At 37.4% G+C, this 20,424-nt stretch overlaps 1 protein-coding gene and 1 pseudogene across 1 annotated transcript; one reads left to right on the top strand and one right to left on the bottom strand.

Moving 5' to 3' along the window:
• Positions 1-6,820: 6,820 nt before the first annotated feature.
• On the bottom strand, positions 6,821-7,261 carry LOC120201927. The gene has a single exon (XM_039202443.1). The coding sequence runs from the start codon at positions 7,259-7,261 to the stop codon at positions 6,821-6,823; it is 441 nt and encodes a 146-aa protein (XP_039058374.1).
• A 9,371-nt stretch (positions 7,262-16,632) lies between these two features.
• LOC120201817 lies at positions 16,633-20,213 on the top strand (annotated as a pseudogene).
• The last annotated feature ends 211 nt before the right edge of the window (positions 20,214-20,424 follow it).

Here is a 20,424-nt window from a genome sequence, read left to right as displayed (position 1 = left end):
CGAGATGGCAAATGTTGTTGTCCGAATTTGATATAGTCTACATGAACCAGAAATCAGTTAAAGGAAGTGCTATTGCAGATTTCCTAGCAAGCAGAGCATTAGAAGACTATGAGCCAGTAAAATTTGATTTTCCGAATGAGGACTTGATGAGTATATTTGTTACTGAAGAAGATACTCCGAAAAATGAAGCATGGAAAATGAACTTCGATGGCGCTTCTAATGCTGTGGGACATGGAATTGGGGCAATACTAGTTTCACCTGAGGGAGATCATTATCCTTGTACTAGTAGGCTCGCCTTTGAATGCACTAACAATATGGCAGAGTATGAAGCATGTATCTTGGGTATTCAAGCTGCAATTGAGCGCAAAGTTAAGAGCCTAGAAGTATTCGGCGATTCTGCTCTGGTTATTTATCAGCTTTGCGGGGAATGGATGACTCGAGACTCCAAGTTGATAGAATACAAGAACTTGGTGATGGAATTGATCAAAGAGTTTGCAGAAATTTCTTTTTCTTATCTTCCTCGTGAAGAAAATCAAATGGCAGATGCCTTGGCTACGTTGGCAGCTATGTTTAAGGCCGATGATCAATCTCGAATGATGCCTATTCGGATGAGTATAAGAGAAATGCCAGCTCATTGTTGCAACATAGAGGAAGAAGAGGATGATAATCTCCCATGGTATTATGATATTCTCCAGTATGTGAAGTATCGGGCTTACCCAGCGGAGGCAACTGAGAATGATAAACGGACCTTAAGAAGATTAGCAATGTGGTATGTCCTTGATGGAGATATATTGTATAAAAAGGGCAAGGATCAGGTGCTTTTGAGATGTGTGGATAGAATTGAGGCCAAGAAAATACTTGAGGAAGTCCATGAAGGAGTTTGTGGAACACATGCTAATGGATTCACAATGGTTAGAAAAATCATGAGGTTTGGGTATTATTGGTCCACTATGGAAGGAGATTGTATCAGATTTGCTCGAAGATGTCATAAATGCCAGATTCATGATAACCAAATACATGTTCCTCCTTCACCACTCCATGTAATGAACGCACCTTGGCCGTTTTCAATGTGGGGCATCGATGTCATTGGGGCAATTTCACCGAAGGCCTCAAATGGACATCGTTTTATCTTAGTGGCTATAGACTACTTCACCAAATGGGTTGAAGCTGCCTCTTATGCTAATGTCACAAAAGGAGCAGTGTGCAGATTTCTAAAAAGAGAAATCATTTGTAGATATGGAACACCTGAAAGGATCATCACAGATAATGCATTGAATTTGAACAACGATTTAATGAAGGAAGTTTGCACAAAGTTAAAGATCAAACATCACAATTCGGCTCCTTATCGCCCAAAAATGAATGGGGCAGTAGAGGCAGCGAATAAAAACATCAAGAAGATCATCACAAAAGCAACTGAAACATATAGGGACTGGCATGAAAAATTACCTTTTGCGTTGCTGGCTTATCGCACGTCCGTTCGTACATCTACTGGGGCAACACCATTCTCTTTGGTATATGGGATGGAAGCAGTTTTACCTGTTGAGGTGGAAATACCTTCTTTGAGAGTGTTGATGGAGTTGAAACTGGACGAGGCTGATTGGGTACAAAGTAGGTTTGATCAATTAAATTTGATTGAGGAGAAAAGGCTGAGAGCTATATGCCATGGCCAAATGTACCAGAAAAGGATGATACGAGCATATGACAAGAAGGTCAGACCTCGAGAATTTCGTGAAGGCGATTTGGTACTAAAAAAGATCCTACCTATGCAAAAAGACTTTCGAGGGAAGTGGATGCCGAACTGGGAAGGTCCCTATGTTGTAAAAAAGGCATTCTCAGGAGGAGCTTTGGTGTTAACAGAAATGGATGGAGAAGATTTGTCTAATCCCGTGAATTCAGATTCGGTCAAGCGATATTACACTTAAAAAAAATGAAAAAATGAAAAATGAAAAGAAGAAAAAATAAATAAAGGAGGGTTCAAGATGAAAACCCAAAATGGGCATCTTGAAACCAAAGGAGGATTCGAGTTGAAAATCTGTAATGGACGGCTCGAATAATCAGAAATTGAAATGGTGGATTCCCTTGGAGGCCTAACAGTTTAGGGAAAGACTCTCATGCTCACACATCTTTTGTACGATCTGAATCTTTGGAACACATGTCAACTTTCGAGAAATATTTGGGGTGAAGAAATAGAAAGACTCAGCATTTGATATTCACTATATTTGTCCATTGTTTTTCCTTTGTATATACTTGTTTTCTTGTCCGAAAAGATTGTACTTTCTCATTATCTATCTTCAGTGAAATTTTTGAATTTGATTCAATGTCCTCGCAGATATTCACCAAATTACTAATCAATAACAACATCGGTTACTATGCTTTACTCTGAAAAGTGTCAGATTATGGGGATTTTGAAACAGGTGTTCGCCAGAGAACACATACAAAGGCACGCTCCCATCAATCATTAAACAAATCATTGAGAAAAAAGAGGGTTTAAATTAAAGAAATCAGTTTCAACATAATCATACTTTTCCCAAGCAAAGAAGTCTCAATTTAAAGGCATGCAACAAAGAGAGGCCATTCTGAATGAATTTTCTCTGAAAAATCAATCAATGACCAAGGAATCAAAGAGGCAAGATAAACTCTCTCGGGGTAGATCAGAAGGACCAAGTCAAAGAATATTTAATGAGAGGTCAAGGAAGTAACCAGGCATGGACAAACGCCTAAATATCGCATGTTTCGATCAAAGAGTATGAGAGATTCTCAACGCCAGGATCGAACTGAACATAACCCTTTAAACACGCATTTAGATCATTCTTAAGAGCATATTGATAACATGAAATCATGGCATATGACCATTTTTACAGGATCTTCAGGACTTATTTCATTATTGAAGCAATGAATCAGTCAACATCAACTGACCAGATCTCCTCATCACGTAGGAGAGTGTCAACATTAGGATAACCAGCCGTCCTCATCACGTAGGAACCAAGTTATCACCCTTCCTAACGATGGCCAGAGTTCTTCATCATGTATGAACCATGTCATCTACCCTTAGACGACCAGACTTCCTCATCACGTAGGAGCCGTGTCAACCTTAGATAATCAGCCGTCCTCATCACGTAGGAACCGAGTTATCACCCTTCTTAAACATGACCAGAACTCTTCATCGCGTATGAGCCGTGTCATCCCTGGACCAGATTTCTTCATCACGTAGGAATCGTGTTTCCCTTAGACGACCCGAACTCTTCATCACGTATGAGCAGTGGCGTCCCCAACAACCAACATTATTCAATTTCTAAGATTGAAAGGGAGAACCAGACAAAAACGTGTTGGCTTGTCGTCTTTGCACTGTTCTTGTTAACACAAGTATGTGCAAAGAGGGGCAGCTGTGGACACTCGTTTTTGTCCGGGTCTTTTATATTTATTTTTTTATTTTTAATTATTATTAATTATTATTATTATTATTAATTTTACATATTACATTTTTTTTTGCAGGCTTAGAAGCCCAATTCAGATTACAAAGGCCCAATCCCGGAGCCCAACAACCCGAAGCCCAATTAGCCAGAGACCAGAAGCCCACTGCTAACCCAGACCCCAACCTAGCAGATTAGGGTTTCAAACCCTAAATCAGATTAGGGTTTCAAACCCTAAATCAAATTAGGGTTTCAAACCCTAAATCAGATTAGGGTTTCAAACCCTAATTCCCTACTCAGCCGCCGCTTCTGTTTGGAGTTCCAGCCGCCGTGTGACCCTTCTCTGCCTCAGTGCCGCCACCATCACTGTTCCGGTCTGACCCCAACTGTTGCACTATTGTCATCTACAGCAAAACCAATCAAGAAAATATTATATACGGTTCAAATCTCACAAAATCTAGATTCCAAATTTAAATACCAATAAATCCCTAAGTTTTCGGGATTTCGATCCCACCAAGTCAGTAAGACCCATCCCCTATTTTTCCTAGATATCATCATCATCTCACCAGAAATCCGGAGGCAAGCAAGGATAAAAAGAACAGAAAAAAGAAACGAAAAAGAAAAAAGGATTCAAAACAGAAAAAAACAGAAAAAAAAAGGAGAGAAAGAAAACATCCATTCGAAAAAAAGAAAGATAGAGTAAGAATCTTACCCTGGTTTTTTGATCACCACCATTGCTTCATCGGAGCCAAGCGCCCCTCACCGAAGGTAAAAGAAACTTGTCTTTTTTTTTTGGGGCTTGTTGGGTTCGAACTCAAAGGGTTTATCTGGGTATTAGGTCAGTGTAGTGGGTAGATCTAAGGGTAAAGAGCTTTCTCTGGGTTTGGGTTACTCCCCGTGGCCACCGTTCTACGGTGGCCGGGAAGTTAGGGCCTCTGTTTTTTGGGCGAAGGAAGATGAAGATATGAGAAGGGAGAGAAGAAAGAGTGAAACGGCTGATGAGGGGGAGTTATAAAATGATTTTAGGGTTTGATAATAACCCTTAAAGGGTATATCTCAGACGTCAAACGACGTCGTTCTGAGACAGGGGAGGCCGAGTGATGGGATTAAGGGCTAATAGCTTATTTGGTCCCCTTATCTCTGTAATCTTGCATGTGTGCTCTTAGCATTTATGGGTAAACCACAGTTAAGGTCCCTGTAGCTTGTGTAATGGTTGTAATCTTACCACTTTAATGAAATTTCATCATTTCATTTGGAGCTTTTATTTTATTTTTGTTACATTTTCGTCATTATTTGCTATTAAATATTTTTGTGGTTATATTGGTGCTTCAGCCATCAAACTTTAATTTATTTATACATGTGCAGTATAGTTTATTGTTGGTTCATTTTAGTCACTATTTACTATGTAAAAGAAATACATGTTTTATTCATGTTTATAATCCATGTATTTTGATTCTGAATGCATTTTGATCACTACTTTTATATTGGGTTAAATGCTGAATATGGCTTGCTTGTTTTACTTTCATTTTATTTTAGTCCTTAATAATTGTTGAGTTATTTTGGTTTCTAGTATTTGTATTTTAATGTTTTATATTTGGGTTCTGTTTGTTTTGTAATTGCTGTTTAGCCCTTGAAGATTCTGTTTTTACTGTTCTAGTTCCCAAAATTCATTTTTTTTTCATTTTGGTTTCTAAAGTTTCGATTATATCTATTTTGGTTCTTTAATTTCCTGTATTTTTGCAGTTTAGTCCCTAATATTTTTTGTCATTTTAACTCTTTTAATTTCCGTTAATTACATTTTATTGCCCTAAATGATTTATTTTGGTATTTTAGTTTGGTTTGTAATATTTAATTGTTTGCTTTTCAATCCTTTATACATGTATAGTAAATGTTCTTATTTAATATTGTAAATATTTTATTTGTCATTTGCAATCATATTTGTTTCTATTTTATTTCCTTAGTTGTTAATTTCATTCAAATATTTTTCAAGAACATGAAATTATAAAACGGGCGTGGAAAGTATCACTTGATCGAAGTGGTACAATCCGATACGACGTTCAAACATAATAAAAAATGCAAATTCTTCCTTTTACAAGCTTATAGAAATTATTTTTATTGTTATTGTTATTTTATTTTATTTTTTATTTTTTTTGATTAATTTATTTGATGTTCATATTGTTTAATATTTAAATTTTAATCTTTATTATTATTTCTTCATTGAATCTTAATATGAGTGATGTATGTTTTGGAAAAGTATAGTATGATGCATTTTATGTCAATTTTCGTCATTTTTTTTATTTAAAGAGAAAATATTCTTTACAAGTAAGAAATAGACGAGGTAGCTTTCCCGGCGGAGGATTGCAAATCTCGGGATTTCTTATCGAGCAAAGGATTTTTATTTATTTATTTTTATTTATTTTAACTAACATTCAATAAACAGATCATAACTTATTTATTATTCTATTTTCATAATTTTTATTGTATTAATGGTTGTTATGTTAATATTAACGATACATAAATTAAGCATATTTTATTTTCTACTCATGATGATATTATTTAGTGGTAATTCAAAGATAGGATATACTTTATAGATGAGAAATGGATGAGATAGCTTTCCCGTTGGAGGATTGCAAATCTCGAGATTTCTTACCAAGTAAAGTATTTCTATTATTTTAACTAATATTCAATAAATAGATCATATTTTTACTTCATATTCAAATTGTAATTTCCACCATTTACAACAATGTGTAAGCTACACAGTACCAATCTTGGGCGTTGTGGGGGTGTTTACCCTTTCCCACACGTAACCGACTCCCGAACCTATTTTAAATGAATCTTTGGTAACGTAGACCAAATTTTTGTCTTATAAAATTATTTTTTCTTAAAAATTGTTTTTAAAAGACGTTTTAGGTATTTGACCTACCTAACCCAAAGGTCGATGGCGACTCTTTTCAACTCTATTCAATTTAATCCAAATTAATCCAAAATACTCAATTTTTCAAAATAAAAGTCATAATTGTTTTTTAAAATAAACATAAATAGTTTTATAAAAAAATGGTTATGACAAGCATGATTGCATAAAATGATTCTGACTGTAACGAACATTACAATATTCTAGGAATTAATAAATTAACCACATAAAGCCCATTTATTTGAGAACTTAATGCAATCCATCCTCCGTTCTCAACTCACATCAATCCTATACCATTTAACTTCTATTCAAAGTGATCATGTGAATGCTCGACAGAATCCATTGTCCCCAATCGATACCAATAAAACACCCATGATTTATTCATGATAAACCACAGTCCAGATACAATATCCCTCATTTGTAAAAGCAGTCTCAATTAAAAAATGCCCAATATTATACCACCTACAATTTTGATAGATGAGTACGAGGAAACAAAAAATTACATTCTCTTTTCCTTGGCTGGATTTGCAGAATCAGAATGAGGTAAGTAAGCTGTCAAAATCCCTTCCGTAGCCATCGAGAACCAGCTGAAATCATCACTGCCGTAAGCTCTCACGACCCGATAATGCAACAGAGCTTCAATGCCCGCCAGTGCGAGATTCCAAGGCAAAGCCAACGATAAAGTAGTCGAGGTTCTTTCTCTGATGACGACACAAGCTTTTAGAATCGACTCATATCCACCAGATTTGTCCGTTCCCGATGAAACCGATGCGATGTTTGAAATCACGAAAGCATTCGCCAGAACCAGAGAGTAGAAAACAACCACGAAAGCCGACAATAAATGAAGCCAACCGGGGGAAGACCATCCTAACCCATTGATCAAATTGAACCCGAAGAACAAAACGGAGAGAGACGTCGCATTCGTCGAAATGATCAACATGTAATTACAAATTTGGGTTTCGAGGAGGGGATTGTAGAGTGAAAGAACCGATGAAAACAACCAAGGTTTCTTCGAGGTTCTCCCATGGCGGAAACAGAGTTCGATAACGTTGGTCTTGGCAACGAGGAAGAAAGAGAACGTGAAAGGAAATGTGAAAACGGAGAAACAGATGGTTTGGGAAAGTTTTAAACTGAGAAGCGTGAAGAAATCTGATAAATAAGGGAACCCAGAAGCTTGAAAAAGATCATCGAGGCGGGCCTGGATCGGTTGAAGCAAAGAAGAAGATGGAACAGATATATGCGAAAGAAGAAGTTAAACAGAGTAAGGGAAAGCAAGAAGCGCAGGTGTTAGAGTGAAGAAGTGGTAATTTTGAAGGAAAGTGAAGATCGATCTTCTCAAAATGCTGGTTGATTTCTCTATTTGAGTTCTTTGGGTATTATCCTCCATTGATGAGAGAAAGAACATGCCCTGTAAAGCCGTGATGCTTGCCCCATTTATTCAAGTTTTCTTTTCCTTTGAAAATGGTTGCTGGAAAGAAAATGAAAGCTTAAAAACCAGAGGCTCCCCCGTTCACGTGGCCCCCAAACATTATTTAAAGTCAAGGCCAGATTCCCACTTTCCTTTTTTGAGAGAAAAGGAAGCAAACATACGTGCGAGGTGGTGATAGTGGTTTAGTGGGTATGTGATGTGGGTTGAGATAATAGTGGGGTAGTGGAGTTGGTGGTTTGTTGGAGATGGGGTGCAATAAAAATATTAATAAAATAATAATAATAATAATTTATATAAATGTGTGGTAAAAAAAGTGTGTCTACAATATGTAAATATTAATAATCAAATATATAAATATGTCAGTTTTATTAATTGAAAGGTCACTAACTCCGTTAAAAATTAATGACTAGTGGCTTGATTGAAGCATTTAAATAATTAGATGATCTGATTGATCAAATCAAAATGTCAATAATCAAAATGAAAATGAACAATAATTTAATGGTCAACCATGTAGTTTACCCAAAATTTAATGGCCTAATGCTTCACTTTAAGTTGGTCCAGCATATTTAGTTTTCTGTTCGATTGTAAAAGGTTAATGGTTTTATCAACTGAAGATGCTGTAATGGAAGAAGAACGAAGATGATGAAACCTAAAATACCTAAGCACTAATGATTTATAAATAGGCCAAAAGCCCATTGTTAGAGTAGTTAGGGTGTTTTTTTTGTTTCATTCTTCAGTCTTTCACCCTGTTCGGAGGCATTAGTTAGAGGTTGTAACATTCTCAAAATCTTACTCCAGTCTTTCACATTGTTAGGTTTTTGTTCGTTGGTGTAAACAAATACCCTGATAACTGAACAGAGATGGGCCAGTCTTCGTACACATGTCGGAGACAAAAACCTTACTCACAGCCTGTAAAATAACCTTGTTCGACAGCAAGCTGGAACTTTTTACAACATGAAAACGTCGATCAACAGTATAGGGAGTCAAACATATGATCTTGCATGACAAAATGATTCAAGTTAGTATGGTTAACAAACCACATCAATATTCCGTCCCATCCCATCATAACTATTAACGATCGTAACTATTAACGATAAGTGATTCATTTATTATAAATTGATAATATGAATGATCACTATTAATTTTAAAATTTTAGTAGAAAAAACTAAATCTTACTTAAACAATAAATGTCAATAATGATCATTTGTATTATTCATCCTTATGTGGCGTTTGGTTCGCTAGAATTCCTTGGAATTAGGGGGAATTGGAATCCAATTCCACCACTTTCCTATGTTTGGTTCAAGTTTTCAAATGGGAAATTGAAATCCAATTTCATCAAGGGAGGGAAAGTAAATTTCATCCATAATATGATAGAATTGAAATCATTTGGAGGAGGGAAAGTGAAATTTGACCATACTACCCTCATCAATCTTTTGATATTCGGGTCGGATTTTTTAAAAAAAAATTTGGGACCGGGTCAGATTTGTTTTAAAAAAAATCGGGTTCGGATCGGGTTGTGTCGGTTTTTTTAAGTGTGTTATTCGGGTCGGGTTTTTTTTAAAAAATTCGGGTTCGGGTCGGGTCGGTTTTTTTAAGTGTGATATGTAGGATTCGGGTTTAGGGTGAAAAATATCCGACCCGACCCGAAAAAATATATAATTTTACCTTATATATTTAGAAATATTACAATAATACCCCTCTATATATAGTTTTTTTCAATTAAGTCATTGTTTTTATTGAATAAAAATATTGTTTTTATTATTTTGGGTCGGGTCAGGTTTCTAATTCATATATTCGGGTCGAGTCGGGTCTCAGGTGGAGGTTTCCTTGTTCTCGGGTCGGGTCGGGTGGACCAAAAACCCGACCCAACCCGACCCATGGTCATACCTAATTGGAATGATTTTAACTTATGATGTTTGTTAGTATGATTTTTATAATTTATTGAAATGAATAATCAATCAATAAAATGGAAAATTTAATATTTTTTAAATTTTTATAATATATTGTTACATGTAAGTTATAAAACAAACTAAAATTAAGTAAAAAAACAGGAAGGACAATTCTGTCATTTTACATTACTGAAATCAAATTCATCTGACATGTCTGCAAACCAAACAAAAAAATGGAATTGGATTACAATTTAATTTACTGTCAACCAAACAAGTTTCAAATTCAGATTACAATTCCTTCACAGATTCCAATTCCCTCATAAACATTCCAACGAACCAAACGCCACCTTACTGTTTTCCTAGGCGTTTTTCCCGATATATCACTATATATATATATTTCCCTCAGGCACCCTTCAGACTATTTTTCCCGATCTAACACCCTTTGCAGTAAGGCGCGCCCCCAGCGTTATGCTGAGTTGGATACACGTGGCTATAGCGCGCCCCCTGGGGCGCGCCTTGCTCCACGTAGGCCTATAGCGCGGTGCAGGGGCCGTGCTTTTCAATTATCACATGCTCAATTGTCAGACATACATAATGCAAGGTGCGGAGTAGGGACCGTGCCTTGTATAATTTACCCGAACTTCTCGGCTTTAAAGCATCCTCTCTCGTCTATAAATAGTTCTCTCCCCGTAAACTCTCTCACCAACAATCCTTTCAACCAGTAAATAACACCCGAAAATCCTCTTATATTTGATTCAGAAGTTCGTTCGATCTTTCGTTATAAGGTAATTTTTTTATATTATTTTTTTTATAATTATATATGATTATTTGAAAAAATATTATACTAATTGTTTTCAATTAATTTCTGTGTTTGTAAAATTGGAAAGCGAGAGCATACGTCGAAATTTTTGCGGTGCATGTAATAATATAAATTATATTATTTTAATTATTTACGTTCACGTGTAAAAATTTTATTGTGTTATATTTTCGTTCATATATTATTTATTTAATCAGGTTTGTTTCAGTTGTTTTTTTACATATATAATATTGTCATACTTTTAAAATCTAAGAATGACGCGACTTTCAGCTATTGTTTATTATGATGGAGAAATTTGAGAAGATGAAACCAGCGTTGTTTTCGTATCAAATGAACGTGTTAAAATATCATTCAAGAGAAACATAACTCTTGAGGAGCTGATAACGGAGATTTCGAGGAAGGTTCATGTTGGAAGTAGTAGAAGAATATCGTCATTGCAATACAGATTTCCAACATCATTGTTTCCATTAACTTATACAGCGTTCGAACTATCGAACAATGATGATGTTGAAATGATGGCTGATTCTCAAAGTAATTATTCAGACGCCGGTATTGAGATGTATGCAAAGTTGTTCAAGTGTGTGCTGTTCGGGGTCAGACATTAAGCTCCCACTATGGGCAGGCTGAACAAGTTGATCAAGTTGACAACCCGACTACAGTAATGTATAATGATTTTAACGCCATAATCAGAAATCCGCATCATGGTTCCGTCACATCAACTTCAATGGGGAGACATTAATCCGTAACTCCTTACGATATGTACCGAGATGGGTCCACGAACAATCCGTATGGCAACATCGTGTCCAGTTCAAGGGGAAGGCATTCATCTGTAAATTTCTTTGACCTTAATATGGAGATGTCATCGACGCAAAAATATGTGCAGTTTCCATTTAACACGATGGCTTCAAGTTCCAGGGGAGGCATTCCACTGCGAGCTTTTTCGATCTCAATGTTGATATGCCTTCTAGTTCAAGGGGAAAACGTGCAAGTAGTAGGTTCTTCGACCTAAATGTGGATAGCATGGAGAAACCATCATCTCCACCAGAAGAACCGCTTCGTGAGCTTGGTGCGGATGGTGCTAAGACTGGACTATTCATTCACCCAGAATCACCGCAATTCAACTCCGATGATGATGTAGATGAAGTTCCCTCAAATGTGGCACAAGCTGACCCTCCAGCACACATGTATGAAGCTGATTATGGTGCAATGTACAGGCATGGAGTTTTCATACAAAGAAGAAGCGATGATGGCTATAAAAAATTATAATATCCGTAATTATGTTCAATCGAGAGTCGATTGCTCCACGATAGAAAAATATGTATGCTATTATGCCTGACGCGAAAACGGATGCAATTGGATGGTTCGCGTATCGAAGAGGAAGATAAAAAACAACATATGGGAACTAACAGTATACAACGATCCTCACACATATTATGCTAGGGTCAACCAAGACCATACCAACTTGGACTCTAAAGTGATATGTCAAGCCATCATGCCCATGGTAAAAGCAAGCTCTCATATAGCTGTTGCTGTGATGATTTCAACTATACAATCGCAGTATGGGTACACTGTCTCCTATAAAAAAAACTTAGTTGGCAAAACAAAATGGCATTGTAAAACTTCATGGCGAATGGGATGCATCTTACAATGAACTTCCATACTGATTTAGGTTGGTGCAGAGGTTGAATCCTGGGACAATTTTGGACTTCAAAACCTCCTATGCATACCATAATGATCGAGTTCTTCGCGATCGATGCTAATTCTAACGGGTTTTTTGGACTTACCCACAGTGCGTTAACGCTGTGAAATATTTCAAGCCTGTGGTCCAGATCGACGAGACTTTCTTGTATGAAAAATACAAGCAAGTATTATTATTGGCAGTTGTCCAATATGACAATCGCAACATTCTTCTAGTTGCTTTTGCTCTTGTTGAAGGAGAAAATACAAACTCTTGGGCTTTTTTTCTCCGAAACTTACGTGCACATGTTATCACGAGGGAAAAAATCTGTCATTTCAGATCGTGGAGCTGGGATCAAAGCAGCAATGGAGTCTTTGGGTCCAATGTGGCAATCACCCTTTGTCCAACATAGGTATTGTCTCCGACACATTGCTGTGAACTACCATGGAAGATACAAGAAGAATGATGAGCGTTAATTAATTGTGCGAATGGGTAAGTGAAACTGATGTAGTTTGTTTTCTTTCGATCATTTTAATTTTGCAAAGAAAGCAAGTTAGTAAGTTATACATTTTTTTATCAGGTTACGAACTACTTCCTCAAACGTTTGAATCAATGCTTTAAGATTTGCGGGCGGAAAATGAGGAAGGATATGATTACATCAGCCTCATCGATAACGAAATGTGGACGAACGCATATGATGATGGATATCGATATGGACATATGACGACCAACTTGGCTGAGGCAATTAATTCAACCTTAAAGGGTACACGTCACTTACTTGTAGCGGCTTTGGTAAAAACTATATGTTTTCGTTTAGGGCGTTTTTGCAAAGCTCGGGGGACAAGCTCAAACCTGGATGTAAGGCGGTCATGTCAATCACCCTAGATTAGTTGCAGATCTATAAAAAAATTGTTGCATCAAATGGAATGTCTGTAACAAGCTTCTCTAGAAGACATGAAATGTTTCATGTCACATAGATGTCGCGACCACTTCAAGGGATTGAAGTTGTGTCGTTAAGAGTAAATCTACGAGACAGAACGTGCGACTGCGGGTTTTTTCAAGCTCTGAAGTATCCATGCTCTCATGTGATAGCAACTTGCTCGCATACAAGTCAAGACTATAATTGTTTTGTGATCCCGTATACCTACTATCTGAAGTTTTTAAGGTAAAATTTGAGTTTCCCCTATAGGTAATGATAAAGATCCTGGTGAGGTTCAGGATTGACTTCCGATCGTACCAAATCCAACTTTATTGAGGGAAAGGTCGTCCAAAATCCAATCGAATTCATTGTGATGTATTCGAGAAAGATCTAGACAAAACAGAAGATGTGAGCATTGTAGAAACCCATGACACATTAGAAAATATGTCTACTTCTGCTGTCTCAAGTAACAATTGATGAGGAATTGATGTAGTTGTTTATCAATAAGAATTCTTGTACTTTAATTTGCATTTACTTCATGTTAATGTCATTCGATCTTACAATAAGTGAAAAACTGAAGAAAGTTATTGAACACAATTATTAAATTTTATCATAACAATAACAATTTGCTATTTGAATATAATTTTAAATACAACAAACTTACAATAAGTATTAAATGACAAATGATAAACAAATTACAATAACTGATATTAAATGGTAATAAAAAAATTAACCAAAACATTAACAAAAGTCCAACAATTTAACAAATAAATTAAAATAAATCCAACCAAATTAATGAAATAAAGTAAGTATTAAATGATAAATAATAAAAAATTACAATAAAAAGTCCAATAAACAACTAAATACAAATATAATAATAATAAAAATCTATCGATGCTTGCGACGCAAATGTGTTCCGCATGGCGATGGTTGTCGATCTCGAGGAGGATTTCTTCATATAAGTGGTTGTGACTCCTCGCTGCCATCACCATCATCGTCGTCTTCGTCGTCGTAAGCAGCTACATTAGGTTGATGAGGAATTGATGACGATGAAGAACCTCCATAGAATAAGGACCTTGGAGGTGTATGATTGACTATCCCACCAGCTTGCGAAAACTGAGAAAACTCATAAAACCCAAACATCGTTGAGTGTAAAAACTGTACAGGAGGTGTCTGTGCTGCAGCCATGGGTGATGAGGCTGAACCTGCTAAAATGTGGGCATATGAACCTCAAGTCGGATATGCAAACATAGACCCATAATATCCTTCAAGAGGGGTCATAAAACTCTGTGATGGTGGCGGCGGCGGGGTCATAAACCAGATAGTGTGGCGGCGACATCGGGTAAGGGAATGACAATGGCGACATCACATATGGTTGCGGAAGGTAAGTCGCTGTAGATGGTAACTGCTGTGAAGGTCCTGCTGGTGCAGCTGAGGATGAACCAGAAGCATCTGCTCTTTATCCACGAGTCAGGGGACGATGGTGCTGCATCAGTGAACGTCTCTGTTAACGTCGCTGAAAGGTCCGCCCTCGTGCATCTTCAGAAAGCAGAAACAATTTCTTGTTACTGTTGAACCACTCGTAATAACCGTCAGCAACCATCAAGAGGTCAGTAAAAATGGGCTCTTTACGGGAAATACGCCGATGTCGATCCTCCCATAGTACGACTCACTCGTGATGCCTCACCAGCCAATCTGTATCGGTCTTGCCGTGTCTATCTGTGTTATGCAACTCATCCATATTACGAGGTACTTCCGGAATTGGTTGAAAACAACCAAATTGCCGGAGCACGCGATCAGTGGAGTGTCACTCGACAATCGTATAACAGATCAAAGGGACCATCGCCATCCAAACATCTAATAGGCCCCTCAACTTAGGTGGGATCACCATCCTCACATCATCATTAAAATATGACACCCGTTCAAACTAAAACAAATATATATAATTTTTATCAAAATAATAATCTAATTATACAACTATAATTTAAAATCAATTTTTAAACATTAAAAGGCATACATGTGTGCCAGCCTTCTGATCAATTAGCACCCTAATTTTTTCTAAATCATCAGGTAGCGGAAATCAGTTTTATAATACGAATGGGTTCTTGACAACGGGACATAAAAAGGGCAATCGATACCATGCCCAAGACTGCAGCAACAGGAGATATCCGTCGATAGTATTTTTATTATAGTCAGTGGCTCGACACATCTCCCTGTATAGGAAAGCCAAAACTACCGAGCCCCAACTGAGTGATCCGGTTAGACGAAAGTCGCCAAGATCTCGCAACCACATACAGTGAACTTGGTTGCGCGATTTGTCCGGCATCATCAACCAGCTGCAGTATGCATGCCCGTGCATACATTTTAACTTCATCATCAGAGGCGTCCTCGCTCAACTCCCGAAAATTGGCATCTAACCAATTTAACGGTATCCGACCACCGTTAAAAATTTTCGGGACACGTCCTAGATAGTCTCGGCAGAAAGCAGTCCATGAACCGTGCTCCATCCCCGATATCACATCTCCATCCACCGGAAGCCCCAGGTGCATAGAAACATCCTCAAGTGTAATCGTTCACTCTCCGCACGGAAGATGAAATGTGTGGGTCTTTGGCCTCCACCGCTCCACTAAGGCAGAAATAAGGTCTGGTTCTATCTTACAGTGACCCTCATATCTACCTATGTGATTGAATCCAGCCTCTACTAAATACAGCAAGACACAACTAGGTATCACTAACTTAAGGTTCCTAATAAAATGATCTAATACACGGTCCCTCTCCTAAAATTAAATAATTACAAATATTAATTTTTAAACTAATAATCATGCATTAAATAAATAAATAAATTATTACTAAAAATTTAAATTATATTAAAACGTTAAAATGTTACCGTATCAGCAAAATGTCACGATATATGATTTCTATCCAAGCGAAGTAGATCTCCTTTCATTTTATATCTGAAAAAAATTAATTAAATAAAATATTAAAAAAGTTAAATACTTAAATAAATTAAAAACAAAATATTAAATATAATAAAATATACCTTAAACAGTTAAAATAAAATATAAGAGTATTTGAGAAAAGTTGAGAGGATTTGGTGTGATGAAAGTGATTGTTAATGGGGTATTTATAAGGAGGGGGTGGGGTGTGAACGGCCGGGGTAGGTGGGTAATTAAACCTAAGGCGCGCCACAAGTGGCGTGCCTTACTGACGTTTGTTAGATTTAAAGATAAAGCGCGGTCTCTGTCCCGCGTTATACCCCACGCGAAGTTAGATTAATGTAAAGCGGACTGCAGATGACGTACCTTACTACAAAGGATGTTAGATAAAAATAATAATTTAAAGAGTATTTGACAAAAATAAATATAAAGTCAAAAGGTGATATATCATTAAAAAAAAAAAAAAAAGCGCCGTTTTCCTATAAAACCATTAAGCATAAATAATTAGTAAAGAATCAAAGGCTAAAACCATTAAGCATAAATAATTAGTAAAGAATCAAAGGCTAGAAACATGTTCGAAAGTGGCAGCAAAAGCTAACAATATATTAACTGGTTCTCTTTTGCAGTCCCGTTGCTTGATAACTCCTCAAACTCTCTCTCTTGCCCTGTTCGTTAAAACCAACAATTCAAGCTATCATTTTTTCTTCCCTTTATATATCGATCTGATGATGGAGAGCAGTGAGGAAGAAGATGACTTCCCATCTATTGAGAGCATCACACCACACTCCAAGATTGATTCTATTCACCAATCCCATACCGAAAAGGTAACCCTTTTTTGTGGGCTATTTCCAAGAATTTTTTTAAGAAAAAGGGAGTTGGTTTTCTTATTCTTTTTTGCCCATTTATCTACCTGAACTCTGCTTTATATTTGTCTCTTTTAGTGTTGACTTGTTCACTCGAATTTGGGTTGGTTCCATTTCCAGTCAAATTTCTGGGGAAATTATGTCTTTATTTTCTATCATGAAGTAAGAGGAATGATCTTCCCTGGGATTTCTTTGTTTGGGTTTCTTCGCCCTCAGTTTATTATTAAAAATCACTTTTTTTATTTGATGGTGTTGTAACTATGGATGATTGATCGCTGTATTATAATATATTTTGGTGAATAACACAGGGAAAACTGAAAAATGGAAAGAAAAGTGTTCTTATTTTTAGTGCCCTAATTTGGATATTTTGATAAATCAGGGGATCAGAAAACTTTGTTGTGAGCTTTTGGATTTGAAAGAGGCTGTGGATAACTTATGTGGGAATAGGCGCACAAAACACTTGGCTTTCTTGAGGTAAAATAAAATAAAATGAGGCAGAAAAGTTTCTAATTATTGTTTTATTTAGTTGAATGAGTAAGATTGTTTTTAATGGTGATTGTAGAATGTCTGAAGAAGTAGTTGAAATGGAGCATGAGCTGGTTGAGCTGCGAAAGCATCTCTCTTCTCAAGGGATTATCGTGCAAGATCTACTGACCGGGGCGTGAATTGGAAGAGTGGAACCGGCAAAATGCTGACACTAACGAGACACCACCAGACCCTAATGTTGGTGAAGTTCAAGATCCTTTGCTAAACGAAATGGATGATCACAAGCAAGCATTCCTGGAGAAGATCGATGTTCTTTTGGCTGAGTATAAAGTTGAAGAAGCCCTGGAGGCCTTAGGCTGGAGAGAAAAATGTATCCGAGCTAAAAGCTGGAGATTCTTCAACTGAATCGTCCTCCTTCAAGTCTTTGTTTCTAGAAAGGAAGGCGATGCTTGAAGATCAGCTTACTGAGATTGCTGAACTGCCTGCAGTGAGTGCTAATGAACTAAAGAAGGCATTATCTGGTTTAATTAAGCTCGGGAAAGGTCCTTCAGCACATCTATTACTCCTGAAATCTCATGGTTTCCGCCTGTAGAAAAACATTGAGGTTTTTCTTCCTTCGTGTTCAGTCTGCCGAAAGACGTTTCCCGCCACATTGTCCAGGCTTGTCTTTTCTATGATCTCATTGACAACGAAGAATCCGGTTTGATATTTGGTGACAATCCCGTCTAGACCAGAGTTGTTCAGTGGGCAGAGTGGGAAATTGAATTTTGTGTACGTTTGGTAAAGTACAACGCACCACCTTAAGAAATGATTGCAGCATTACGTGCAGCTAGCATTTGTGTTCAGGATGGTCTTAACTACTGTTTAATGCTGGAATCACAAGGTTTGAAACTATCAAAGTTGCTTCTGGTGCTCTTGCGTCCGTACATTGAGGAAGTGCTGGAGTTGAAACTTTAGAAGGGCTAGAAAGGCGGTTTTTGACTCGATGGAAGTTGATGAGGACTTGCCTCTGTCGCCCTACTTTGTGTCGGCTTTGTCGGCTTTTGCAACTTCTTCAAATAGCGTGCTAGTGGATAATGGAATTGATTCGTATCTTTGCATAATTTTTCTGTTGCTACTATAAATGGTTATGAGTGATACAATGCTGAAGTTACAATGTCATCAACAGGATATTTTGGAGCAGCTTACGCCACTGGTTGTTTCGCATTTCAGGGGAAACGTACTACCTAGAATTTCACAGCTGTTCGACAAGTATATGGATGCACTAATTAGAGCCCTATCTGGCCCTTTGGATGATGACAGTCTTACGGAGCTGAAAGAGACAATACCGTTTAGAGCCGAAACTGATTCGGAGCAACTAGCTATTCTGGGGATAGCATTTACAATTATGGATGAACTATTACCAAGTATGGTGATTAAAATTTGGAGTCCGAAGAGTGAAAACCAGGAACCAGGAAACGAAAACATTGTTCCTAATGCAAGTAGAACTACATAATTAAAAGATTGGAGGCGCCAGCTCCAGTACGCTTTTGACAAGCTCAGAGATCATTTTTGCAGGCAGTATGTTTTGAGTTTCATCTATTCAAGAGAAGGCAAAACACGGTTAAATGCACAAATATATTTGGGTGGAGATAGAGAAGACTCACAATGGGACACTCTGCCTTCTTTACCCTTTCAGGTAATCTTGCTGACGAGGAAGAGTTTCTTCTGCCTTCTGTTTTATGCTGATTCTTTTTTCGTCTACTTTGGCATGTGAGGACTTATCCGTTATTAATACATGTGAGATTTCGATATATTACACATTCCTTGACCGAAATCATATTTTACTAATTTTAAGTTTTTGTTTTGTTGCTGTAGGCATTATTTGCTAAGCTGCAGCAGTTAGCAACTGTGGCCGGAGATGTGCTACTTGGAAAAGAGAAGCTTCAAAAAAATTTGCTCGCAAGACTCACGGAGACTGTTCTAATGTGGTTGTCCGATGAGCAGGATTTCTGGGGCGTGTTTGAGGATAAATCTACGCCACTTCAGCCACTTGGATTGCAGCAGGTTCGATTTTTCTTTCCATGACAGCCTTCTGTTTCTTCTTGCTTATCTGCTACCTTTTCTAGACCAGTTCTCGGGATGATGAATTTTCTGTCGTGACTACTTGTTGATCTGTTGAGGGTTTTAATCTGTTTCGTTCTTAGAGTCTAGACCTCATTGCAATTGATTTTGCACTAAGATTGATATGTCTATAATGTTGCCTCTTTGTTTTGCAGTTAATTCTTGACATGCATTTCACCGTTGAAATAGCTCGATTTGCGGGTTACCCATCTTGGCATGTGCATTAGATTGCATCGGCCATTACTGCTCGTGCAATCAGAACCTTCACTGCTAGTGACGTTGAAAGGTACTTATCCATCCTATTTAGTCCGACTTTGAGGTTTGAACCCTCACTCTTCGCCTAACAACTAAAATTGCTTTATCGTGTTAGTGCACTCCCGGTGGACGAATGGTTTGTCGAAACCGCAAAATCTGCAATAAACAAGCTTCTAATGGGAGCATCTGGCTCGGACACATCTGAAATCGATGATGAGCACATTATTCTACATGACGACATCGTCTCAGATTCTGATGATACCGCTTCTTCCCTATCGTTGATAGAGTCGTGTGAATCATTTGCTTCTGCAAGCATGGGTGAACTAGAGAGCCCCAATTTTACCGATCAAGAGAACTAACCAGTCAGCATTCCAGTGGTACAAAGGCCGTTCTCGTCGTATTCCTGGAGTCTGATACTTATCAAGATTTTGAACTTGCAAATTCGGGCACCGTTGCTTAGAAGTGAGAGTATTGTAGGATTGATGTTGACAGATTTTTGTAGTATATTGTATGCTGTTTGAATTGTTTTGCCAAGACAGGTTTCAATATTCAAAAATTATTTTCGTTCACAGAATGAGTGCCATGAAAAATTTAGTATATTGATAGAATGACTCCAAGTGGTATAATTAGTTGTTGATGATCAATAGATTGCCTTGGCCGCGAATGCAGACGAAGGGGAAAAAGCAAAACATCATTTCAACAACGCCGTCCGTGGGAGTTGAACCCAC

Source organism: Hibiscus syriacus, unplaced genomic scaffold (assembly GCF_006381635.1).
Source record: "Hibiscus syriacus cultivar Baekdansim isolate YM2019G1 unplaced genomic scaffold, ASM638163v2 tig00008013_pilon, whole genome shotgun sequence".
NCBI lineage: Eukaryota > Viridiplantae > Streptophyta > Magnoliopsida > Malvales > Malvaceae > Hibiscus > Hibiscus syriacus.
Note: the sequence above shows the minus strand (reverse complement) of the source record. Positions and strands in the feature narration are given on the sequence as shown.